Source organism: Bombyx mori, chromosome 1 (genome assembly GCF_030269925.1).
Source record: "Bombyx mori chromosome 1, ASM3026992v2".
NCBI classification, from domain to species: Eukaryota; Metazoa; Arthropoda; class Insecta; order Lepidoptera; family Bombycidae; genus Bombyx; species Bombyx mori.
The window spans coordinates 11,074,553-11,102,487 of NC_085107.1; the positions used below are offsets into that span (position 1 = coordinate 11,074,553).

Here is a 27,935-nt window from a genome sequence, read left to right on the forward strand (position 1 = left end):
TATAACACGCAACTTCAGTTTCATGAGAGTTAAAGAATATGTCTTTTGAACTATTCACAGTATACACAACATCTCGAAGGCTTTAGACGACGGCGAGCAGATTTTACAGTGCATGACTTTGTGCCACACAGATTACTGTTAAATATTAAAGACCTAACGATCTTTATGTTAATCGTTTTGGGCATGTTTCAATGCCGCCTCCCCTTATCCAGTTAGGTCATCTCCGATGTCGTCATGTCACCGAGCGTTCGAAAGCAATTCAATAATCTATCTTAAAACTCGTGGGTTCTCTTTAGATAATTCTTTTTTTTTTTTAAATAATCCTTTATATAATGATTGGCGAGATGGCATCTTTGAAGTCACAAAAATGTTGCCCGCTTGTTTTAAGAAGTGAGTGGAAAATTAACAGGATTAAGGAAATATGTAGTTTTATTTTCTCAATAGGAACTTTCAACAACTAGTCAAAAACAAAATTATTATCTTGAATATTTTTAGAGATAAGTATTTCAGGTTCCAGCTATTTAGAGTTAAGCGAGAGCATATTAAAAAAATAACTTAATAACTTTAACCCTCACCGTTCATGCAAGCTACAGACTCGCACCATGTTTTTTAAAATAGCAATAGGTATGTCTAACATGGTTTTTATGTGTGTGTGTTTCTTCAATGACCGAATTATGAACATGGTTGTGTATGTACAGTAGAACCTTGATAACTTAAACCTCGACCTCTTTAAAATATTTTTTCAAATTTTGTCTTCTCTTCCCCACGGAGTCCAAAACCTATTTTACTTAAAATACGAAACCTCTATAACTTAAATAAATAATTTGAGATTCGCACCTCAGTAATTCAAAGTTGTAACGACAACGATCTTTGTAACTTCAATGACTCATTTTAAATGAATGTGCAACCAAAAAAGGTTGTGTGATGTGTGGAATGTGCAACCAACACCAGAAGAAGAAATAATGTATAACGTTATTAATGGTGCTCAGAGCGATGATATAGACGAAGATTTAAATGACGACCCACAAGATCCATCTAGGATTGTATCTATCAGTGAAGCAAGGAAAGCTGTAAAAACTTTACAATCCTTTATAGAGCTATGCAGTAACACAGGGGATGATATTTTCTATCCTTTATTTAATATCGAAAATAAAATTTATGTAGAAAGTGTGAATTTTTTGAAATAAAAAATATACCTACTTTTTTATGTAGAATAAAATATACTATAAAAAAATTACCTTTAACCCTAAAATAAAGTATGTATGTACGTACGTACATTTAATCTAAGTCGTCTATTTCTATAATTCCTATACAAAACTCATAAACGAACCTCTGTAAGTAAAAATATAAACCAATAAAAACTCCTTTGCTTAAACCCTTAGTAAGTAAAAACCTCAATAACTCAAATTATTTAACCTTTTTCTTGGTCTTTATCTTATCGAGGTTCTACTGTGATTTTTGTGTATATTCTAAAAGCACTTACAGTTTAAAAACGAAATGACGAATTCGAAAATATTACAGTAGTTACTTTACCATCTTCAGACAGAGCGCGCCTTTGAGTCGATTTTATTGTGAGCTTTGTGAAAGTCTTCGCGACGGCCCAGTCACCTGTTGAAAAAAGGAACTAAAAAGATGGAATTTTCAAGAAAATGCTGAATAGTTCCAATCTCCGTAAAGTCGTCGTGGCCTAAAAGGATAAGAAGCCTAGTGCACTCGATGTAACCGTGTTCGAATCTCGCCGGCAAGTACGACTTTTTCTAATAAATGAACAATAAACTACTGGTGGTAGGACTTCTTGTGAGTCCGCGCAGGTAGGTACCAACACCCTGCCTATTTCTGCCGTGAAGCAGTAATGCGCTTCGGTTTGAAGGGTGGGGTAGACGTCGTAACTATACTGAGACCTTAGACTTATATCTCTAGGTGGGTGGCGCATTTGCGTCATAGATGTCTTTGGGCTCCAGTAACACCAGGTGGGCTGTGAGCTCGTCCACCCATCTAAGCAATAAAAAAAATAAAAAAAACTTAAGAAATGTCCACGATTGACTTCCGCGGCGAAGGGAAAACATCGTGTAACTCACAAAATTAAATTTGCATAATTACTGGTTATAATAGGGCGTCATGTGAGCTCGCATGGGTAGGTACCACCGCCCTGCCACTGGCTATTGCTGCCCTGAAGCAGTAATGCGTTTCGGTTTGAAGGGTGGGGCAGCAGTTGTACTGTTAAAGACTCATATTTTAAGGTGGGTGGCGGCGTTTGCTCTGGTAACAATTTTACACCAGATGAGGCGTGAGCTCGACTACCCAACTATCTATAAAAAAACTGGCAAGAAAAATATATATATTCAAAAAATATAAATATATCTAAGTAAAAACGGGTCTCATTACATAATTTAAAGAAGAGACAAATATTTAAAACAAATCCAACACTCACAACATTTTGTTTTACTTTAACGGCCCTTTAATCTAGGAAATTAATATCATTATCAATTATTCAAGGTATCCTATCTATTACTAATATCAATACTGATTGTAGATAATATGTAGAGATCACATTCCAAAAAAATACACACATTATAATTTAGCTCTTTTTTACAACGTATATCAGTTGTCTTCTTTTGTATGATAAGTTACTTATTTTATAACATTATTACACAACGTAAAAAATTTCTAGGCTCATAAAAAAAGGAGTAGCTAAATACCTATTGGAGTGTGCGAGTATTATTACTTACGCATATTGGATTGACTAGCGCCGAGTGATTTGCAATCGTCCTCGCTCGGATTGGATTCGTTCTCTGAGAGCTCGGCTGCGGTTATACGGATCTGCGGTTGACTGAGGTACTTCGGGTTAGTTTTGTTCTCCGAGATCCTGCCCAAGGGAGACCTATGATTCCCAACACCGGTACCGTGCCTTTGGTCGTCCTGGTTAAAACAAAAAATAAACAAATGCCACTCTTAAAACTTTAAACATTACGTCCAAAGTTCCGCTTCGATACTTGCTTATTCCAGAAACTTAGTAAATATTTCCGCTCATTAAAACGTATACGTTCGTAACGTAGAAGACAAACTTTATTATTCACGAGTGCTAAATGAACTTATTTCAGTCAAAATACTCAATAGGACGGCTTGTCCCGTTCTTGCTTTGAACTCGAGTAACGTTGACGGAAATAGTTTTATTGAGTGTAACTAAAATACGTGTTTCTTCGAGTTTTTTTTTTTTTTTTAACCCTTCACAAATAACCGTGTGAATTATTAGAAACTTAAATATGATTTAACGTTTCCTTCGCGAGTTTCAAATGTCAAACGCATATACAATGTCGCGAAAATATCGCGATATATTGTTTTCGCAATTACTCATACGATCGAACATCTATGAATTCTCTTGTATATCATCTTTCTTTCTTGTTTCATCTGCGAAACACAAATATAAAACAAAGCGCAGCTGAAAGGGTAAAATGAAAAACGAAAAAACAAATACTAAAAATAACTAGCAGTTAGCATTCGAACACCTTTTCGTGACGTCATGACAGACATTTAAAACACCCGAAAAACATTTTTGTACGTGCTTAGATCGAAACACTCACCCCTATGTTTATACATTGAGCGTGACCTCTCGGTGAAAGCAAGAATTTAAATTTAGGTGTTTTCTTTTTGTCATAACCTAAATATATCTGTTACTGATTTAGTACAAAACATAATACGAAGGCTTACAATAAAACCTTCATTAACTAAACTTGATAATATTACTACTTTTACTTTTACTTTTCCATGGAACTCATGTAATATTTTATTACGAAACTCAAAACAATTGATATTTCAGAATATAATTATTTTGGAGGTTTTAATTTTCGACCAAGTAGGTACTTAATTATGATTTCCCTATTGTAATAAAGACCAAAGTAACCCACTAATAGTTCTGTGATGATTAAATTACTCTGAAATCATAATAAATTAAATTTAAAAAATTCATAATTTAGTTTTTTTAATAAGTTCCTTCAATCACCAATGTTTGTTGATTTATACAGAAATTTCCAAGGAATCCATTATCCATTGGGCAATTAATTAACTACCATAATTACTTAGCTCCGATTCAGCTTATGTATATAAAACAAAAAAGAAAACTAAAGGCGTATCACAACCGTACTGTAAAATATACCACTTATATAAAAGAAAACAAAACATTACTTTTTACAATAATTTTGCACAGCTCTATTCAAAAACATTAAATATCTCAAAAATGCCCGACTTTAAAGAAAAATCCTAAATAAATTTTCGACGAAATTTACTTTGCATTTTCTAAATATTGTTTTCAGAACTCTCCGCCTGTTGCTGTTTCGGGGCCTGTGCACACCACGTTTTTTAAACGCGCCGTCGACGCGTGTTTGTAGCGATATAGACGCGATACGCACGCAAGTCAGACGCAGCCAGACCTTTGCACACCTGTATAAATTCAAATACGCGTTTGAATCGATACAGACGCGCGTGTGTATGGATACAAACGCGCTGGCATTTTGCATTTTTAAGCAGAACCTCGTCAACAGTAGCAAGATGGCGTCCGTCGCCATCGCGTCGCCAAAAATTACCGACGTTTTTGGGTACACCCATTTACAAGCGAGATAATATTGCGTGGAGATTATACAACGACGTTTAGAAAATTAATAAAATATGACAAAAAATTTGCAAATTGTTATCGAATGTCGTACTCATCATTTCAAGAACTTCTTGAGATTCTTAAACTGGAATTAACACGTCAAAATACAGTGGTAAGATCATGTATATCCGCGGAAGAACGATTACTTATAACAAAAAGGTAACAGAGACATCTTGTCAAGCTTTCTGCAGGCTCCTTTTTTTTCCAAAGGCATGCGGTGCATCAAATTGCTCGATTGCTATTAGCGTAGATTCATACTTCCCTCGTTGCGGGGGAAACGCCACCCGTAGGTAAGACGCGCGCTAGCGGTCGCATCAATGTCCCGCGTTTGAATCGATACAAACGCGATGCTAACGCGCGTTTGTATCGATACAAACGACAACAAACTGCTCTGTAGGATAAAAGAGCGTTTAAAAAACGTGGTGTGCACAGGCCCTAATATCGATCGATATAACATAGTAACGTTCATAAACTGAAATAAGCTGCTTTTTTTATGAGAGAACAAAAATTTTGCAAACACATTCATTGAGACTTCCGAATCGTGATTGAAGGATGGCAACATTCAAGTTGTGGTATCCACAGGCTTCGGTAAGCACTTAACATCCAGTGGACCATGAGCTCGTCCGAAATTGTGTACAGACGAGTTCGTTCTGTCTATAATTTGTTGCACAAGCAACATATATACAAAATATACGGAATAGTTGAGTTTTATTTTGTGACCGGCAAATATTTATTTATTTAAAATTAAAATTCTGATTTAACTCTGAAATTTACTCGCACCTACCTGATCGCGCACGCCAGTGATACATTCCGAAATCGGTATGTATGGGCCAGTGGTTTCAGAAGCGCGATGATAGTGATCATTAGAAGCCGCTCTCGTATTGTTCTGGTAGGATGCTGAAAAAAAAAACCTTAGATTATGCCCGAAAATCTTTGCCATTTGTTTTTTGTTTATTTGGAGTAAGCCCTACAAATAAATTTCATGAAGTTTCCGTGTGACCGAATTAGTAGGGCTTCTTTTTTTAAATCATTTTCATAAGAATTATGAAATCAACGGCAAACTGAATTACATAATTTTCCACAAAACTAAAGACCTTTTCAAAACTGCAGTTTTAATCAGTTAAGTTGACAATCACAGTGGACTAATGCTATCGGCAGAAGAAACCTAGTTTGTTTGTCCTACTAATATTCGAAGTTTAAAGAAGTTTCAAAGTAACGGTTTGGTATTAGCAATTATTTTAATTCATCAGAATTGTCGTTGGAAGGCGGCAGATCATATGAGCTTGTTTCGGAAAAAAACATAATACCTACTAGTGTCAAAAGACCGTTCATGCTAACTGCCTTTCGCCAGGACAAACTAGATATACCTATAATTTTTAGATAGATAGGTACATGTCCAAATACAATTTATGGATACCAAATCAATTAAATTACGATATTCGTTCAAAATATTCATACGTAACACGTTTTATTCAGTACATTTGTATTAGGTATATTTAATATCGTAACAAATAAGTTTTGTTCACGTACCACAACAGGGGGCTTATTTAATTTGCCGCGAAACGAGAGTAAAGAATTTCCAAGTATTTTTTGTATGCAAACAAACAATAAGACTTAAGCTTCGTTGATGACCACGCGTTACAAAAGTATTGGAATGTAAACTTTCACAAATGCCTATGTTTAGGCATACGTAACTTTAAGAACGCAGACTAAAATTTGTTTATTTTATTTTGTAGTTGTTGAACTGTAATTGAAAGGAGTGTTTGTTAATGAGACAATTACTACCTCACCACAGAGCATGTGTCTCAGAAGAATACGTGTTGTTACGTTGTTACATTTGTTAAATTTTGTTATTTATAAACAAATAACTTCACGTAAACACGCCCAAGAGTATGTGACCTCTGAACGAAATAAACCACAGTATTTCACGTCCATATGGTAAATGTATCAATGCAAGCCGTGAAAATTATCGACAAAAGTCCGGTAAATTTAAAATTAAATACCAAGAAACCTTAAGAAATGAAGCATCGGCCTTGGACCTAGTGAAGAAGCTAAATATTCTGTTATATAACTACTACCTGTTGATTGTACAAAAATACGGGCGTGTAAGATACGCATAAAAACGCGTTGTTGAGCGTTTACCGCCCAAGCCCTTACCGAACTGCTTTCAAGCTAAATAAAATATTATATAAAACAGTAACCTTCCTAAATATGCACAATATTAATATGGAAAAACATGTCTTATTTTACGTATTTTTATATAATAAAGACCATTTAAAACTAGCTGCATTGTTTTCATACGTATGACAAATCAAAAAAAAAATAAGAGTTTAAAAAAACAAAAAAAATACTCTTTTATAGAAAATTCAACTAAAAAATAGAAAATAAGTTTTAATAAATTTGAATTAAAAACAGTGTAAGAAAAAATATTTTATTGTAAAAAAACCCTGGGGTGCTTTTCTGGATATTATCAAAATAGCCCTTCTACTCATATCTGTTCATAAAATATTTATAACTACTGATACCATGTACCCCACAGGTTTTTTACAATAAAATCATTTTTTCTTACACTGTTTTTAAATCAAATTTATTAAAATTAATTTTCTATTTTTTAGTTGAATTTCATTTTTTTTAAATATTGAATTGGCATCGGTCCTTAATAAGTATGCCAAATTTCGAGTTAATCCGACGATTTGAAGGGGGTCAAAATCATGTTCAAAAATTTCGTTACATACATACTAACATACATACGTCTGAAGCTAATAAAAGCGTATTAAAAAGATAAACGATTTCGTATTCAAAAGAGACACGTCCGCGTTAACAATCCATTCTAAATTCATAAACGTGTTAATTTTAATACATACTTCGTTTTTCAAAAAAGGTCTTATTTGGTAAAATTTATATAATTACTGGGCTATTGATGGTTATTTTCAGCTAATGTCATATTTATTATAATTTTATTTAAGTTATTTAGGTTATTACAAACGATTGCAAAAAAGTCCTTGCACGTGTATTGATATAAACGTATTCAGAGGAAAGTTTAATACATATAATAATTGAAGTATAATGTATAAATTGGATATGATTACACGTAGTTTTTATCAATCATTATCCTTAAAATAACATCATCCTAGATTCCTACATCTATAATACGTTTGAAAATAATAAATTAAAGCATATTTTGTAATTCGTTATATTTTCAACTTATATTTCATATGTGTGTTTGGAAATTGAAGCCATTTTCGTAGCGATTTCTGATAATATATGCTAATATATAAATCTCCAGTGGTTTTTACGGATGTTCCGTTATAACTACTGAATCATGCATCCGATTGACTTGAAACTTGGTAGATATCCATGTAGAAAATACATGTACTACTTAATGAATAGGCTAATATTTATATCAGTGTTGGACTTCCTAATAATAATGACAATAAATAATAATGTCAATTTTAAATGCTCAGCGAAGTGGGCGAGTACGGCTAGTTTATCAATAAAATCGCTTGAAGTAAAACATATGGCACTAATGTTTTCTCGATTACATTTTTAGAGAAACGGATAACGTATTATTACTTCTTCACATGTAAACGACGACAGAACGGCGACCGTACCATTCATGTCTTTATGGTTCACGACTATTTTACTAAGCACGGTGACCGTGCAGTGGCCGTTTGTGATGAAAACTGTGACAAACAATTTATCATAACATAATAATTACATAATGATCTCTGAACACTAGTCCGCAGCATCTGTTCACGACTTAACCTAACCTAATCTATCTTAAGAAGGAGGGAGCCTGGAGATCAGTAATACAGGCCTTTCAACCTAGTACAGACTTCAGCTCTTTCAAAGGTTTACAAAATAAATTATAAGGTTAATTTCCAATTTTATTTGTACTATACTTTAAGAGAGAAACAAAATAAATTTTTATTATAAAAAAAAAATGTGTTAAGAAATTGAATTAACCGCTCGCATAACAAATGCGGTTAAGAAGTTTGGCGATCAGAGCCAATCAGATTTTTCAGCAGATACCAGTCATCCTAACTGATAAAGCACGACAACGCGACTCTAATAGGAACAATGGACATCTCACATCACGTCTAGTTTACTACTTCTTGTTTTTATACTCACGATAAGAGGAAGGGGAAGTTTAAGACATTTGAGTTAAATAAGATTTAATCGCTCTGTCTGTTTCTGCCGCGAAGAAGTCAAGCAATATGATTTTAATGGTTGAGAAACCTTAAGATCTTTTTTGTTTCAAGATGAGGGGCGGCATTCATGTTCTGAAGTCATTAGATTCCAGTAAGCTCTTTACTCCAGGCAGGACGTGAGCTCGTCCACTCACTTATGCTTAAAAAAGTATTTACCTTAGGACATGGGTCAGCAACTCCGGACACACCGCTCTGTCTGTTATGCTGCCACTCACTTTGAGATATGAGGTCTAGTCTAGTATAACGACTGACCCACCATTCAAATCTGAACGCGCGACTGTTTCGCAGCAAAAATAGACGGGAAGGTGGTTACAATACGCCTTATGAGCAGTAAAACAATCGAAAAACCATGTAATAGCATCCTAGAATATAAGATATGTATTGGATGTAAAAAAAGTTCCATATCAACGGATCGAAATTAACGAAAGATTTCCTCCAATTTGCCCACCCACACGGTTAGGTTTCACCGCTCTAACTATCTCCATCGTGAAGCAGTTTTGCGTTCCTGTTTGAAGGTCGGCTCAGTCGCAATACTATTTATACAATTGCAATTTCAACCTTTATGTAACGAGATGAGTGGCTATTTCAGGTTGTCGATAGACTTCGATAATCACTTTACGCCGAGTGTTCCGTGACATCTTTCACTCGTCTATGCAAAAAAAAAACAACAAAATAGGTATTGAAGACGTCCACTAAGACGAAGAAAACTCCGAAAAAGAATGCTAATTGGATCACGACCCTGAATACCGTATAATCAGAAATTGAATCTGGAACCCTGTTATTATTTTATTCCTTGGTCAGGGTCACTAACTACTATAACAAACTATGTGTTCTAACTTTTTTTTTAAAACGTCTCAACATCCTTAAACTTAAAGAATTTTATTGTATTGTGAATTTTCCGAAGAATCAGGAACAATGGAATGAAAATGTACAATTCTAAACAGTTGATCAGAAAAATAATTGTATGTAATAATTGTTATCTTACCAACGGCTTCTGGACGATCGTCGTCGGTGGATCGTAATCCACACACTCTACAGATAACGTCTACCCACTTCTCCATCTCCGCTTCGCACTCGGCTTCTAGGTGATAAGTTCTCGTTTGAGTTTGAATAGTGAAAACTGAGCCACGGATCTTCGGATCTAAAGTCCCATTCCCAGAACGTTCCATGTGTAAACCAGCATCAACCTAAAGAAAAAAACCGCTCGAAAATAAAAAAGAATTAAGTAAACTTTTCGGCACTTTTTGAAAGAGGCGCTATGTCGAGTTGAGGAGATCAGCCCGACATCCGCATTAAATACACTATTTTTACTTAATGAAAAATAAATTACCCCATTTCGAAAACCGGAAAATCGAAAATCTATCGGGAAAAAAAAATATTCTGAAAAGCGCGCTCAAGTTAAGTCCCCTAACTTTGAAATAGTCGACGTAAAACTAAACTAAAAGATTAAGAAACGTAAACTATAAGTTAAACAGTTAATAAGCTAAACACCATACAGGTATTTCAATTGTTAATATTTCCTTCCGACTAGGGCTTTCATGAAACGAGATCGCGGTTCCGCGCACTAATGTTTCGCGAGCGAGGTCCTGAAGCGAACTGAGAAAAACATAAGAATAACTTAAGCTAGGGTTGGGAATCCATCTCGACATTTTCACGTACTTTTCAAAACAACGCCTACTCGTGTAATGTGATATTACCGCGAAGCTGATTGTTTTCTATCATGTTAGGAATTATAATTTTATTTTCCACTACTACAAACTCTAGAGCAAAAATACAAAAACCGCAACTATCTCTGCCGAAAGAGGCGCACTCTCTGTTACGAAAGAATGGAAGGATAATAGGTTAAAAATATGTATTTTACATCATAATATTATATTGTTTCATTTATTTATCAACATTATAAAGCCCCAACACCCATAATGCCATTACAGCTGCCAATTACTATGTATGAGCGACGGTGCATAGAATTACGTCAATTGAAGTGTTAAGATTATCCCACGACATAAAATACTGCATGAATTTAAATAAAAGTCACTTTGCTGGCACTAATGTAGGCAGTACGGGCGCCACCTTAACCTACCCAAGGATACTCTTCAGAGAAGGGTTTGATTATCATTTATTGCGTAATGGAATATCTCGACTATAATTCACAAGCATATCTGTGACTTTACTTCTTTTATAAAATTTATATATTTTAATCAATTAAATTTTTCCTGTAAATATAATAATCGGTACACACGAATAACTGTATTTTAAATGATCAAATAATTGGGTATTTGCCACTGATTTAATTTTATCACAAATTCCACAACTTAAGTTACAATGTACGTTTTATTGTGCCAACTTCAATTTCTAAATAATATATTATGAATTTGAAGAATTTTTCAAAATATATTTTTTTTACGTTGAGTTTTCCAGTATTCTTTATAGATACTAGAAAGAAAATACAAGGTATTTTCTTCGAAATTAAATATCGAATATTTTTAAATACAATAATATTTTTGGGTAACTCTGAAAAACGATTAAATAATATTCACCAATATCTATCTTTCGAATTAATTTACGCCAACACACAGAAAATGTCACTTCTAATGGGTTACTGACTGTATCGATTAAGAGAAGCGCCCCTGACATCTTTAGGCCACTGATTCGGAAAGATCACAAGGTTGAACAATGTTGTGTTAGGTCAGAGGTTCGAAGCATTTTCATTTTTTTCTTTAATGTAAAACTACACAAGTACAAGTATTGATAAATATTTTTTTATGTTTTTAATCGCTATAAGTTTATACTACAATTCCGAAGTTATTCTAATATATGTGTATTCACTGGAATAACGACATGAATAGATAATCTATTTTTAGTATCTTCTATTTTGGTGTTTTAGTGAGTCGATTCTTAGTAATTTTAATTTAACGCAGCGTAGAGCCTCTAGTTTTGAACTCTGGTATCCTTAATAAAATTGTTAAGTTTAAGTACATTGAGACAGTAAATTGCACAGTTTTTTACCATTTTCTTTTCATATTCGTGTTTATTGGAATATGTAAATAATCCTACTGTAATGCATATCCGCTTTAGTTTCTTGAATCGAGTTTAATTAAAATCTTCCATGATGGTCAGATAGTGGATAGACACAGTGGTCTGAAGATCAACTCGAAGAAGACCTAAGGAATGTACACCGGAAAAAACTCGCGATCGCTAACGTTGGGTACAGAACTGACACAGAGAGTACAACAGTTCGCGTATCCAGGTAGCATCGTACCACAAACCAAAGGAGCAGACGAGGACAGAGCTTCTAGAATGTCCAAAGCGCAGGCTTTGCATAAAGTTCGACTAGTATGGCGCGAAGTCGAGTCGCAGAGTTAAACTCAAACATTTTCGATCAAAAGTGAAAACTCTCTTACTGCACGGGTGCGAAACATGAAAAGTAACCAAAAAGCTCACGAGGCTAATTCAGGTTCTCATCAACCGCTGCATGCGGCAAATAGTTGGTATTTTGTGGCCTGAGAAGATCTTAAGAAGAACGCCTATAGAAGGCGTGCCAGGAAATGCCAATTGACAAGATGACTATGCGTCGCAATTGGACGTGGATAGGCTCTCAGGAGAGCCCACACGAGAAACAAAAGTAGGCCGTCCCAAGTAGACCTGGCGGCGCACGGTGGCAGCGGAGATGGAGACAATCCGGCTAACATGCCCCGAAGTGAAGAGCTTAAGACCGATCCTGAAGGCGACATAATTTTCCTTTTACGGACACGCTGCGGCCCGCGTGGGGCCTTAGAACGTTAACAAACCGGGCATCTTAGTGTGACGTGTTTTTAAGATTTTATTAAATTAACGGTTTTTCACTTCTCATCTCACGAAAATATCAAAACTGCTCCATCAATCTAGAAGCCTTACCTTTGTAAGTGTGCTTTCTGATATTTCTACTTGCAATTTTTTCATGTCTGGAATTGATTCAATACTACGGTATTTTTCTGTAAGAAATAAATTGCCCTAGCATTGAAATAAAAAAAACGAATGTTTTTTTTTAAAAAACGAATGTTTTTTTTTTCTGAGAAAATACTTTGTAGTCATAGCTACACTGAAAACATGTCTTTCAGATGATTCTTGAAATGATTAAAGTACTCAGTAATGGTTCCGTTCAGGGCCGCACTAAGTATTTTATTGCCGTTTACTTTTCCGATATTGTAAGTTTTCTACAGGAATGACTCATTGGCGTACCACAAATGGAAGCTGCATTTACACTAAGTGATTAGAAGGGGCGTAACCGTTCATAATGTTGTATTTTATGTCCTCAATAGCTATCCGCATACGACCATGGACATCAACAATATTAGGGGCACTGCTGAGTTGCTACCTATCGGTTAGTATTCTTTCCAAATTTCGTTTGAAAAGGGTTATGATATTACGCTCCAAAGGCATCGTAAAGGAAAGTTTATTGCCGTGCCCATAGTAATATAAAAGACCTCTGGAAACGAGCTGCTGGTGAGTGCAGTGTTTCCAAGTAGTTCCACATAGGCTCCGGAAATTTCGATAATTTTATTTATTTTTTTGCTGCTATAAAAAAAACTTGATGCATTTAATATTTGAGAACAATTTTTGTTTATATTAATTGCGTGATATGAACTAATGCCGCTAATTCCTCGCCGGATATGTACTGACCGAAATGTAAAATGCGCCTGAATTAAAAGTAGTAGACTCCTAAGCGATCACAGTCTGAACTACTGCATCATTCCCATACTATGGTAGCAATGCTCTCGTTATTCTCCAACCTAGCTCCCTTCTATCTCTATTCTGACACGATGTAGATGTAGGTAGCCCCGTCGTGCTTATTTTTGTTGTCAAGTTGTACATAAAAGAGCCATTAATCCAATAAAATTGTGATTTCGACCACGTTAAAAGTGCGCATTTAATGGAAGATACTGGTACGTTATGGCATATTGTCACCACTAACAGCTTTTCGCCAGGCGGAAGTTGACCAGGTGGGATGAAAGACCGGCCCATCTTTCATGTACATAAATAAGTCATTACAGGTTTTTTTGCTTTAACTTATTCTAATTTTTTTTTAATTCTATTGACCTCGAGAGGTCATACTAAATTCAGCGAGTAGGTGAGCTCACGCAGTTCTAACCTATGGACGTTGCTAACATTGGCCTTAGCTAGAGGAGTGCTTATCAGAATCTATCACCAGATTCGATAGGCGACCCACTGAGAAGATCCGGCGAGAAACTCAGTGAGCTGTGTCGTGGTTTATTTACTCTCAAGAACCCTTCGTCGCAAGTGACGTGTTCGACGAAAACGGCGACTGGTGCTGGAGGTACCTACGAAATGACGTGTTTAGGGCGACGTAGATTGTTTAACATTCGGTCCGCAGGGTCGGGTATGTAGTTACCGGTGGCCATGACAACAGGATTTTCGTTTCTTGCCGCTTTCTTGAAATTATTACAGACATTGCAAGTACTTTGCACTGGATCCTCTGCCAGTGTAATAAAACAAATGTTTCTGTATAGCTTAATCTCTAAGTCCTCTTAATGGTGTATTGCGATAACGAGCAAATAATATCAAGAATGAGGACAAGTAAAAACTTGCTTTTAAATTCTCCTCCATAGATTTTTAAAAAAAACTTAGTCAACTATAAACAAGAGTTGAACCGTGATTTAACTGGATAAAGTGTATAAGTCCGGATATCTGTCTTAAGATCCTAATGTGTAGCTGGTGCACTTCAATTAACAGCCTTTTCAAAGAACGCGGAGCAACAAGATGTGAATTAAAAGTATAGTTACTACTACGAACGGGCTTATGGCCCACCAGGTGTTTGTTATCTGTTAACCGGAGCTTGTAGATATCAACAACGCAAATACCGTCAAACATTTTACGCCAGATGAAGCGTAAGCACGTTCAACAATCAAGTAATAAAATAATTAAAAGCAAATCGTAGCCACTGATGCCACTTATATTCGAAACACACGACTTGATGTAGACACTTAACTTATCGTTACAGTCTGCCTTGAAACGTGTATCCGAATTTCAACACCAGTTCCCATACAGTACTGGTACTGTAAGTTCGCATCACCATCTAACCACTCAGCACTCACTATTGGGTGGGCCATATGCTCGTTTGCCTACAAGTGCAATTAAAAATAAGACCCAGACGGGTATGTATTGCCACCTATTCATTTTATTTTTATTTTTAAGATTGAGTGTTTACTGGTGGCCCGGAGGCCTTTCCAGTTTCACAAGAACAGGTGGGCGAGCAACGGCTCAGCCAGAAGGGGCGGGATTTGCTAGCAGCTACCCGAGCGCCTCCAAGGGAGACCTAACAACTCAAGAGTAGCTGCTTCGCGAATGAATCATGTTTCATAGTTGTTTTGTCTATAGGTTCCGTTTACCACTGAAAACGGGTGGGCTGTGACATAGTTACTCTGAAAAAAGTTTAAAATAAATAAATAGACAACATAACAGAAATCTGACAGAAATTATCGATGACGTGAATGTCTATTTTTTTGAGATATAAATTCTAAGTTTCAAATTTTAATGGAAAAACTCCGATTCCGTTCGGGTTGAATAAAACATTCGCATGATTTTCGAAGTATCACTTTTATCATTTATAAGTATTTATGATGTCTAATTTACGGTTACTGCGAAATTTTATGAAAACGTTTTTGTGTTTCCTACCACAAAGGAAAAATCTTCTACAAAGCTTACATTGTATAAGCCCTTACGAAGGTTGCTTGCTTTTGTAAAGAAATTTATATTCATCAAATATGATAAAACACATTGATTGGCACTCGAAACGCTCGTGTACAATGATTAGCATTGAAGCGCTTTTTTATATTTTTTATTGCATATAAGGATGGACGCGCTCACAGCCCACTTGGTGTTAAGTGGTTACCGCGGCCCATAGACATCTACAACGTAAATGCCACCACCAACCTTGAGATATGAGTTGTAAGGTCTCAGTATAGTTACAACGGCTGCTCCACCGTTCAAACCGAAACGCATTACTGTTTCACGGCAAAAATAGGCAGGGTGGTGGTATCTACCCGTGTCAACTCAGCGCTTTACTAGAACTGGAAATAGGGCATATTTATTCAGAGCATCACTGTTTTGTAACATGTTTTTTTTTATTTTTTGAAAGTCTACAATTCCACTTCTCAGCGTATTTTCCTCCTCTTTAACTCTCACCGTCGATTTGAGTATTCTTCGTTCTTTCCTTCACCTTCTTTTTCTCCACCTTATCCCACTAAGTGAGTTCGTCACAGCTAATTTTTCTCTTCCGTCCTCTTCTATCAGCCGTCATCTTAACACTCTCTCCTCTCTCTCTCATTCACACACTCCATCCATGTCTTCTTCGGTCGACCTCTTCCCCCTCTTCCTTGCACTACCATTTCCATACATCTCCTAGTCACATGGATTTTCTCTCTAACGCATCAGATGTCCGTACTATGCTAACTGTCCCCTCTTTAATTTGTTAATTACCGAGGCACTTTCACACTTCCTCTGATATACTCATTCCTTATCTTGTCCATTCTTGTCACTCCACACATCCATTTCACATTCGCATCTCTGCCGCATGCACTCCTATTTCATTCTTTACCTGAAGGGGCATTCTACGATCGCATGCTATTGCAGAGACCTGTCGCCATTTCACCCAACCAGCGTTTATTCAATTTGCTACGTCACAGTCGCTGGAGTTGCCGTCGCAGTTGCTGTCGTTCTGGAGTTTAGAGCCGTAGTACTTGAAGTCGGAGCAGACTGGCAGGGATACACCATCAAAGGCGATCGGCGTGAAGTCTGAAGAACCACTAAAATTACTAAACATGTGCTCGGTTTTTGTTCGACTGATCTTCAAACCCAGGTTTTCCAACCTTTCTTTCTGTTTTGCCAGTTTCCTCTGTATCTCAGGCCCATCCTCCCCAACACGAATAATGTCGTCGGCGAATAGCATACACCAGGGCGCCTCCTGCTGTATGTCCTATGTTAGGGCATCCGTTATTAAGATGAACAGGTAAGGGCTTAAAGCTGATCCCTTGTGTAAGCCTACCGCCACATTGAACTCGTTGCTATCGCCAGCTGCGGAGCGTACGTACGTACTGGTTTAACTGTACATAGCTCGAACAAGCCGCTGGTATTTCCCTGGAACTCCTTTCACTTTCATGATTCACCACCGAACTTCATGGGGAACCCTATCATACGCTTTTTCCAAATCAACAAACACCATGTGCACGTTTTTACTTGCACGGCGATATTGTTAGCACAACTGGCGAAGGGAAAAAATGGCGTCCGTTGTACTGCGTCCTGACATAAACCCGAACTGGTTCTAAGATACCTCACTTTCCTCTCTCATTCCCTCGCTATCACTTTCTCCCAAACTTTCATACTATATGACATGAGCTTTATTTCCCTATAATTGTCGCATGTACGTCACCTTTGTTCTTAAATACAGGTACGAGTGAGCTTTTGCACCACTGGTAAGACATAGCTTCTTTTTAGAATAATTTATTGAAAAATAAAGTCAGCCACGACCATCCGCTTTCAGAAACTTCCACATTTCTATTGGGCATCTGGATAGGATCTGGTAGATTTTCTATTCTTCATATCTTGTACAGTCTTTCGTACTTTTTGCATACTTATTTCCCTTACTGCACCAGTATTTAGCGGAACATTTTGTAGTTCACCACTCCAGTCATTCTCTTTATTCATCAACCTTTCAATACTTTTTCCATATATCTCGGAGTGGTCTTCCAGCTGAACCGAAACCGTAAAAATCACGCCTAGGTCGACTAAAAGTCAGTCACGTTGACTGTTTTATTTGACTATCGCGGTGTAGTACATTCGTAATTATAGTCTGAAAGTCAAGCGGTAATAAGTGAATATAAATTGAGCAGTGGTGGTTCAACTATGGTTTGGAGTTGCTTCTCTAACCAAGGAACTGGCTATTTTGATCAAAATTGAAGGAATTTTGAAAAAGGAACCGTGCAAAAATTTTTTAGATCAAAATGCCGTTCCTTCCGGGTTGCGATTAATTGGAGATGGATTTATTTTCCAATAACATAATGATTCAAAACATAGCTCAAAATCAAGCAGAGAATATTTAGAAGAGAAAAAGGTACAAGGGTTGTTAAAAAACATGGTTTGGTCTTCTCAGAGCCCGGATTTCAATCCCATTGAACTTTTGCGGGAAAAGCTTGATATGAACGTCCGTAATCGTGGCCCACCCTCGCAAGAAGAAATGTGAAATGCTTTATGCGAAAATTGGAACAATGCATCACAAGACACCATCAACAAATTGATTTCCCGTATGCCGAAACTTGTGAAAAAAGTCATAGAATGTAAAGGAGGATTTTTTGATGAAAAATCAATTTAGCTAACTATAGCCTTTTTTATCATGGACTGTTATTATTTCTTTACGCGTTTAAAGTATATTGTTTGTCAATCAGTGTTTTATTAGATGATTAAACAAGTTAATAAAACATTTAATATTTTATTGAAGTTTTATTTTATTTTCTACTTTAATTAAAGTCTTAATTTCTTGGCCTGTATAGTGTATATCACATTGCCAAGGACATGACAATATCGGAGTTACTAGGTGTATATGTTCGTAGGTTCAGAAAGGAATAAAACTTTTCCCACCCACTATTTCCGCGGCTATCATATCTTTGCTAAAATATAGAGCAATATATATTCGCAGCAAGAGTTTAATGCATTGGTGGTACACTGCAGTCTGAGTAAAGCTGTAAATCTTCTATGGATATGAATAGTTCATTTACGAGCTGCGTTATAAACATAAATAATGACGCTTGTTCTTGGACTTCCACACTGAATGATTTCAGTTGTATGCCCCGGTGAGCAGAGTGTCTAGCCTAAACTTGGGACAACTTTTTGCGAAATAAGCACGAAAGGACTGGGATACAGTATTATCCCACAATTAACAAAAAGCAATTTTTATGCACATAAATTCCATGTGAATATACAATTAATAAATCAAGTAGATAGTTCCATATTAAAAAAAATAAGCCAGTAACAAAAATTTAAATCATTACATAATAATTATCCTTTCAAATAATTTCCGTTTCTTGTTTTAGAGGTGGTTTTGGTCCATGGTATTATTAATTAAATACTTGAAGTATCTCACTACAAATGCAAATCTAAAAGAAATATGTTGAAATACCAGATTTCATTGTCAGAAACACTTCTACCAGTACCAGCAGCGACAATGATAGAACTCTCGATGCTTTTAGGCTCTTCAAGCACCGTTCGTCGTCCTCGTCGAACTGTTCCTCGTTATCGGCGAGGTGAACTAACTGACGTGTACGGAATGAATACTATAAACGAACACACTCTACTTGTTAATAGTTTTAACGTTTCCGATATGGAAAATTTGATCTAAAAAATGAACTAGATAGTCGCCCGAAAACTAAATCAATAGCGACAATTAAAGGCGATAGTGGAAGCTAACGATACTCAATCTATTGCTAAGTTAGCGGCAGCTTTCAGCGTTACCATGAAAACAATATTGGTCAGTTTCCGTTAAATTGGCAAGGTTAAAAAACTTTATAAGAGGGTGCCGCACCAACTAAATTATCCCAAGCACGATAAACGCGTTAAGGTATGTTTTACGTTGCTTTTTTCTGACTACCTATTCGCTGGTAGCCTAAGGGGCTGTTTCAGCTTCTCGCGGACGGTGCGTTGCTTAACAAATACAAAAGTGAAGGCATTTGGAACGCATTGTCACTTTCGATGATTTTTTTTTATTTATTAATTATTGTAAATTATTATCATTTTTATCCTGGTTCCCCTGGTACACCCTGGTTCAGTACCTAGCCTCACAAGGCAAGCAAGGCCTCACATAAAAACTTACCTCTTAAGTTGACCAAAAATAATGATATTAATTTATATTATCTATTTAAAAGTCCATGCTTATCCTTTGTGCACAGGTTTAAGGCGTAGTGTTCATCCTTACTGGAAAAGTGCGTTCACAGTCCGATACCACAGATCATTTTTACAACGGACAATCTCGCCGCAGACTGAAATTTTCTGCACGGTGTTTACAAAGTGACATTATATAAGAATATTCTTTTCAAACGAGATAAAACGCGGTTTAGCGATTCCCCTGCCATTGCTGACGTACGTGTTCGAGACTTATCACTTTTTATGAAACTAATATTTAAGAATATCGTCTGGGAAGTTCGAGTGAACATAAGGATATTCAAAGACATCTCAGGACTATTAACTAGGCTTAATTTAGATCACAGATAATTTGAGAAATTGATTCGATGAAAGGAGGCGAACCTAAGTTTAGATCGCCATTCCCCAGGGCAGCCTGCACAGCCGTTATGACTGGCTGAACGCTGAGCTTGCAGATTTAAAACCTTTGGAAGGGGACAGCTCATTCTGGTGAAATGAGCTGCGATCTGATGACAGGGAAAACAGGTGACAGACAACTAAGTCTTACCTAGTTGACTTTAACACCCGAATAAAAGTATATTGATGAAAATATAGATTGTTGAACAAGAGACCAGGTGCAACTGGTCAGACAAGTGACTTTGGGTATGGATTTCAACGACGAACTAGAAGAAGAAGCCGAAGAGGCTACTATGAAACGACCCGGAATGAAACGAAACAGCTTAAATTCAAACCTGAATTTAATAGAACTAAGTAAATGTAAACTTCTCACAACTTCCAACTTCTATAAGCCCAAATCAACTCACTCCGATAAGTCCCCGGCCATTCACTCTATGCTATCCATTTTTTATTCAGGTTACTAAAGCCCACACAACAATAAAAACAAAGAAACTGTGCCCATTTATTGCTACTCATAAGTGTTGGTTTCGAGGTCGGGGTACAATTGAATTATCTCCGCCTCATTCTGAATAGTGGTTGTGCTTCTCGGGATCATTTTATTGACTTGGTACCCAAGTAGTTCGGCCTAACACCGGGGGACCTGACTAGGCGACGCGCCGCCTCTAAACGGGGGCGGTTCGGTCGGTGGCACTATACTGCGCTTCCATATGTGGCTTTTGTCCGTAGCCGTTAGAGGGACAAAAGCCATATGTGCTGAAGCTACAGCACGGCATCGCGGTCAGAGCCATTCAAAAGCCATTCAGAGGCGGCATGCATGTAGGGGGCGACAAGCACCGCCCTGGTTCTTGGGAGTCACTCGCTGGTACTTGTGGCGAGCTAACTTCTGTGAAGCCCAATTTCGGCAGTCCGTACTCGCGGTCATGGCCCAGACGATATGTCGATACTACCGATGTGGACCGTTGAGGCGATCCGACTGGTCTTCGGGGACTGGTTAAATCGTGACCGCGGCCAATTCACCTCTCCGCCGCTACAAGTGCTGATAGGGTACGGTTGCTTCGGGAAGTACTTGCGCCGGATCAGAGTACCGAGAGTGTCATAACTGTGGATGCTATGGTAGAGTGCACATTCGTGGTTTGTTCCTCATGGGAAAGACGGTGCTGTGTCTTCGTTACACAAATAGGTGCCAGCTTGTGGTTGCGATGCTCGGCTGTTAGAAATCGTGACGGGCGATGCTCAACTTCTACGAGGGTCCTATCCTAAGAGCAAGTCTTACATGGAGATTTAAAGCAAATTTTTGGTCTATGATTAGAGTCACCTTTACACCAGTAATATCAATGATGAAGATAGGTCTCAGCCGAAATTATTACTGACTCAACAGTCTCAACACTTTGATATAAAAAAGCGGTTACTCTGTACATTGGAGAAACTTCATTAATCAGCCTGGACGCAATATCTGTAAAGGAGCACTGTGCGGAGATTGGTGGATAATCTAGGGCTCATTAGTCATATAGTTTGCAGGTACTATGAAGAAGATGAAAGAAACTCCTCTCCGCATACTTAGTACAACACCGAATCACATAATATTTAAAATCATAGTAATTATTTAATTGTTACTTACATTTCACTGATAAGTTTTTCCAGTGATTAAAGTAAACTATCTCAAGTCAAAATTACATTTATATATGTATTATTAATTTCAAAACCTCCAGTCAGTCATATAAGAAAATGAATGAAACAAATGAAACTAATGGTATCATTTTAAATTTGGTAATGTTCTCTCAGTAATTTTCCCTAGTCTAAGTAATTAGTTAATAGTGCAGGATATTATTAGTGCATTTTAAATTTGGTAAAGTTCTCTCAGTAATTTTCCCTAGTCTAAGTAATTAGTTAATGGTGCAGTATATTATTACAAAGGAACAAGTTTTAATATCACAATTAACTTTAGATCTTTGACATTTGTGACATCACAAACCTGGTACATACAAGGAAACAGTTTGACAAAAAGTGACAAGGTGTTGTGACAAGAGGCTAATGATTTTAATCCTGATAATCTATACATATAAATAAAATTGGAGTGTCTGTTTGTAATATTGAAATAACCGCTTTTTACTACATGCATATGAATGACTATATTTACGGTACATACACCAAAATAACATTTTTTACAATTTTTGTCTGTCTGTTTGTTCTGGCTAATCTCTGGAACAGCTGGACCGATTTTGACGAGACTCACTGATAGGTAGCTGATGATATAAGGAGTAACTTAGGCTACTTTTTTTAAACTAGTTTCGCCCCGCGGCGTCACCCGCGATACGACAATAACCGCGGGACTCAGCTATCAATAATAAAATTTAATGTTTTCAAAGCGATGCGAGGGCGGTCGCTAGTATTCTATATGAATGCAACGGTAATAGTGACAATCGGCTGATGCACAATATAGCTGAAGTATAGTACATTGTGCATCAAGGGAGAAAAGAAGGACATTTCCTCCTGTGCGTATTCGGCTCGGGTGGCAAACATGGGAGATGAAATGTCCTACTTTTTTCCCGCGGTGCACATACTATTTTTTCTCCTACGAGGCCGAAAGTTCGTGGAGTACCGAGCCGGGGTCCAGGGGCGACGCCCTGGCGGAGGTGGGGGGGGGGGGGGGCGGAGCCACCCCTTACTCATAAAAAAACAATTTAACGGTTTTTTAATTTTTAAATAAACTACTACTAATTGAATAAGAACTGTCTGATGAACTCATCTTTGTTCAATATTTCACTATTAAATTTTATTGCCTTTTGTTTATTTCACTTTTACACTAAACACAATATTGCAAATTACCCGAGCACAACAATGGCGGAGAATTTTAGGTGCGTGAGAGCAAACGTAGACACTAACGCGCATGCGCACTTGTTAGTACCAAGGGAGGAAAAGTTACACTTTCTTCCCTGTACAGCGGGAGGAAAGCCGAACTTTCGGCGTAGGTAGGAGAAAAAATATTTTTATGTACATTGCATTGGGGCATTGCTCGCCGTCTAGTTTTGTTTTAGATCATGGGACAGTTTACAAGCGTAATGTAAAGAGAGCTAAGTGAAAAAAAAAAACTTTTGCATTTCATTATTTTGATGGTGTCACACTTAAAATAGTTAATAATAAATTTCCCACAGTCCTTTCATATTCAATTATTTTTAAATATGTAGATGGGTAACAAGCTTACAGCCCACCTCATGTTAAGTAGTCACCAAAGTTCTTTAGATATCATAAAGTGAATATAACCATCAACCTTGAGACATAAAGAGTCAAAATAATGTCTGTCCCACTCTTCAAGCCAAAATACATAATTGCTTCACAGCAGAAATAGACACGAAAGTATTACTAATCAATGCAAGTTTCCATATACCCTACCATCAAAGACTCATCCCGTCTACCAAATTGAGTTGCCCTGGTTATGATCTCTGAGAATGCTACTATACATTCTATGAAGATTCCTTTAGTAACACCCACAAAAGGATCTGAACTGGTACTTTTCTAAGCTAACGCCGCACAGACAGTTTTTAAAACCACCAAGGTAATAAGACCGCACAAGTCAATAATCGTTTTTAAACAGAGCAAAAGATGGAAACTGAATTTTTACAGATATGTGATGTGTCTATTTATTTATGGAAACATTATTTGAATCTTATAAACTCCTTAGAAAATTTTTTATCCACAAATATAAATGAAATTGATTTGTGTGGTTTTAGCTAAGCAAAAATATGCAATTATGCATCTAGATCCATACAAAATTAGGGATTATATTAAGTACATCCGTTACTAAATAAAACATGCCAAAAGACATTGTATATGCAGTATCTTGTGACCTCTTTATCATGGGGCATATTCAGTAAACATTTGCATATGAACTCTTAACATATTCAACATTCTACCTCTCGCTGTAGCATTGTTAAAAAGTCAGTTCATAAAAATCATATTATACCTTTAGCTAAATCGATGAATAGCAGGGTATGTATAAATGCTTAATAAATACATATGCACAAATATATTAATTATAATACTTTATAAAATGTAATAGTGATAGTTTCATCAGATAGTTATTTCTCTTACTTTTAGGATAGTTCTTCACTGTGTTACAGAAGTTTTGCAAAGGTTTAGAGCTATGAAATTTCAAATGAAATAATTATATTGGTTTAATGAGGAAAATTGTACAAGAAAAAATGTGTCATGTAGATATTTTTAGCATTAATAGTAGGCACGATAACAAAATACTATTTTCATTTGAAAATACAGCAAATGTTAATGCTTTTTTTCTAAACTTTAATACCGACACCTTCTATATTGGGCTTTATTTATTGCCCTCAACAGTATAACTTACAAAACTGTTTATTTTCACCTACATAAGAATTCTCTTCATAATATAGATATTTATTAGAATAAATGAAATCCTGTATGTATAAGTAATAACCTTAAAGTCTGTGTTTACTATTTTTTCTCGTTAAATATTCCTTTGTATAACATTATTGTTTTTTTTTTTTTAAATATGGTTAATAGAAGTTAGTTATTATATGGATTTCTCATAATAAAAGTTTTGATAAAATTGTAGTGGTAAAAATGAAATAATCAATTCGCTGTGCTTCGCGCAGAGTATATAGAACATAAACATTGACAACAAGTCATTGAGTAAAAACATACCTGTTCGCATAAATCTAAATTGATAGTGCCCTTGTGTCGCCTGCAATTTCGGTCCGAATAGTAGTCTAGGAAATACTGACCCGGGAGTTCGCCCGATTGTCGCAAAGCGAACCACCGTTTTTGCCATTTCTGTAAAATTAACATATTTTTTTTGCTATATATATAGATCAGTAAAATTTACACTCTCGTAATACAGACAAACGATCGCAAGAAACCTGAAAGTTTTATATCCACATTGAAAGGATACATTCACAAATAGTGTCAACAAAGTTTCAAAGCAGCCAAAATTAACTTACCGTTCGAAATATTCGTTTCGTAGGTGGTGATTTCGTTAACCAGCCTTCAAATACTATATTTTTAGACATAATCGTGAAAAATTATGATTAATAAATAAAAAATGAGTCATTAAAACTTGTAAACTTCGCTCATACTCCCCCCATGTATAATCTGTGCTCCCCTTGCTTTACTACCTACTTGAGTGATAATTTGGTGTTGCCATGGTGTTGCTATTTAATTGTCTACATGCGCAGACTTTTAATTCTCCGTCTATGCGTTTAGTGTTAACGGGTGCTTCGCATATGTGACATAATCTTTTTCATGTTATTTTCTGTAAATATTGAATACACACTATCAATGCCAAAACATTATATGAAAATATTTATCTCGGACTTTGTGTGGCTTTTGAGGCTAGGATTTATTTCAAAGTGAAAGGTCGTTCGCAGTTACCAAATAATTTAGAAGCACAATCTATAAAAATATTATCTTTTTGTTTAAATTTTTCTAAAAGACTAACGTGTTTAATTTCTGATTATTCACCGTTAAAATACTGAGCCCGCACTTTTTTAAAGTTATTTTTATTACTTATCTTGTATTTGTGTGTATGGTTGGTATTTGTGGACTCATTTAACTAGCTTGAAATTCTTGCAGGAGTTTGTACAAATCCAAACACATCTTAATTAATAAATACAACATTAGTCAATACTGGAGATATCAAATGTAACAAAATTATAAAAACAGATTGTCTGATTTACTTTCCAGACGACTAGATGTGCGTGAAATGCGTTTCTATCTTGAGTCCGGCCAAGTTATTTTAATGTAGTTAAGTTTGGTTCACAATGCTATAAGCGGTGCGCCGCAATATCATCTAAGCAGGCTTAGAAGTAATCGTGGCCTAAAGGATAAGATGCCCGTTGCATTCGTATTAAGCTATGCAACGGTGTACAAATCCCGCAGGCAGGTACCAGTTTTTAAATCAGTGCCTATTGCATTTATCACATGATTTCGATTGATTTCCACTGTTATGGAATAACACCGTGTAACCTGCAAAATTATAATTTCCATAATTACTGGTAGTATGACGTCTTTTGAGTCCGTACGGATATGTACCATCGTCCTGCCTATTTCTACCGTGAAGCTGTAATGCGTTTTGGTTTGAAGGGTGGGGCAGTCGTTGTACTATAAACTATGAGACCTTAGAACTCCTAACACAGGCTCAAGGTGGTGGCAATTACGCTATAGATATCTATGGGCTCCGGTTACCATTTAACGCCAGATGGGCCTTGAGCTTGATCGCCTACCTAAACAATAAAAATAATAAATCCTTCAGAGAGAGAACTTTGTCAAAATTAGGCCTTCGAGGTAAGCTTTTATGTTGTTTGAGAACAAATTTCGCTAATGTGAAGTGTATGTGCTTCAGCATTTCAGGGATAAGATTAGTAATAATTAAGCCGTACATAATTAATTACAGAGTAAATCTTAAATAATATAGAATAAAAACAAATAATTGAAAATTGGTCCAGTTTCTTGCAAAATCACCGATTTTTTGGTAAAAATTAGGTACATTATTACAATTCAATGGTAGCATTTTAATGGTGTGAGTGGCAGAAGTTCACTCTACAGTTGACACGCAATGTTTTTTTGGCGCAATTGGTTTTAAAGCACATGCAAACTATAACTTTTTTACAGTAAATGAAACGATCACGTACTAAGATTCCTTTTCAAAGAAAAGCTTGTAGTTATTGTTAGATTGTTATTTATTATTTACTTGCGAGGCCACCGGTCCTCAAACAGAAAAAACCGTTATTGGAGAACGTTGTTGTTTGTATGTATACCTGCCTGTTCACCAATTAGAACCAACATTCATTGAAATGGCTAGAGGTATCAAATTGAAATTTAATACGAATTTAATTTTAACTCCTAATTTTATTTAATTTAATTTACGACGATAGGAAGCCATAAAATCACCAGATATACCTAATTATATTTAGTCACTCATAAAAAAATTATAGAGCACTTACATCCTGTTGGCCTAGCATTATAATTTTTTAAAAAGCAAGGTACTAGGTATAGCTTGCGAAATGAAAGTTTGAGAATTTGAGATTTTTTTCGTTCTAAACTACATTCTTGGTTTTTGGGATTATTTAGAATTAAAAAATCTACATTCTCTAGGCCCTAGAGGTCAATTTTATTACCCTAGCCCTAGAGTCTAGGGTAATAAAATTTATTGCTGGTATTCTATTGTTTTTCCTGTTATGTATGTACATTCATCTTTGCCAGCACTCTCCTGTCTATCGTATGACTTCCCTGACAAATAAAATCGACATATTTGTTTGCCATGCTTCCTTATCCTCACAATAAATTTAAGATCCACCCACGATCCACACTAAGCTGTATTATGGATATTCAATGGAATTTTATTTTCATTATCTTTAATTTCCTTGTTTTTTTTTTAAATGTGATTTTTTTTCTTATATTTTTTATATTGTTATTTATTTATTTAATAAATAAAAGTCAGCCTCTGACGACTTTAACACAACCGACCTTAAACGGTTCACACATAAAAGGGTGAATTCAACAGTGTATTTATTCATGTTGATGTATATGTAGATATTAGGTATCCAGTTGTATTAACCTAAAAACAATTACATATTACTTGAACAAAATTAGTTATAGAGGGTTGCTTAACATTGTGTATGAAAAGCCTTGGCTTACCCCTAGAACTTTTGCGGGTTGATTGCTTCCCGCTTCCGTAGGTTTAACCCGCGGCTCCCTACAAGTAACCCCTGGGTGGTGCTATACGGGAGCCGAAAACGTAACCGGTG

At 36.2% G+C, this 27,935-nt stretch overlaps 1 protein-coding gene across 4 annotated transcripts in view; it reads right to left on the reverse strand.

Annotated features, from left to right (window-relative positions):
- Window positions 1–25,314, reverse strand: part of LOC101746155 (uncharacterized) — a 40,504-nt gene extending 15,190 nt beyond the window's left edge. For 2 of the 4 annotated variants that reach the window (XM_004929931.5, XM_012693640.4), the window contains exons 1-6: window positions 25,131–25,314; window positions 24,835–24,963; window positions 9,845–10,046; window positions 5,433–5,545; window positions 2,730–2,919; window positions 1,534–1,608 (exon numbers count right to left, since the gene is read on the reverse strand). In XM_004929931.5, the coding sequence (XP_004929988.1) occupies window positions 1,534–1,608; window positions 2,730–2,919; window positions 5,433–5,545; window positions 9,845–10,046; window positions 24,835–24,963; window positions 25,131–25,199 (778 nt within the window). In that variant the 5' untranslated portion in view covers window positions 25,200–25,314. Of the gene's footprint in view, window positions 1–1,533; window positions 1,609–2,729; window positions 2,920–5,432; window positions 5,546–9,844; window positions 10,047–10,189; window positions 10,551–24,834; window positions 24,964–25,130 lie in introns of those variants that run through there. The other 2 variants (XM_038013015.2, XM_062669336.1) reach the window with 2 other exon arrangements.
- Window positions 25,315–27,935: the final 2,621 nt, after the last annotated feature.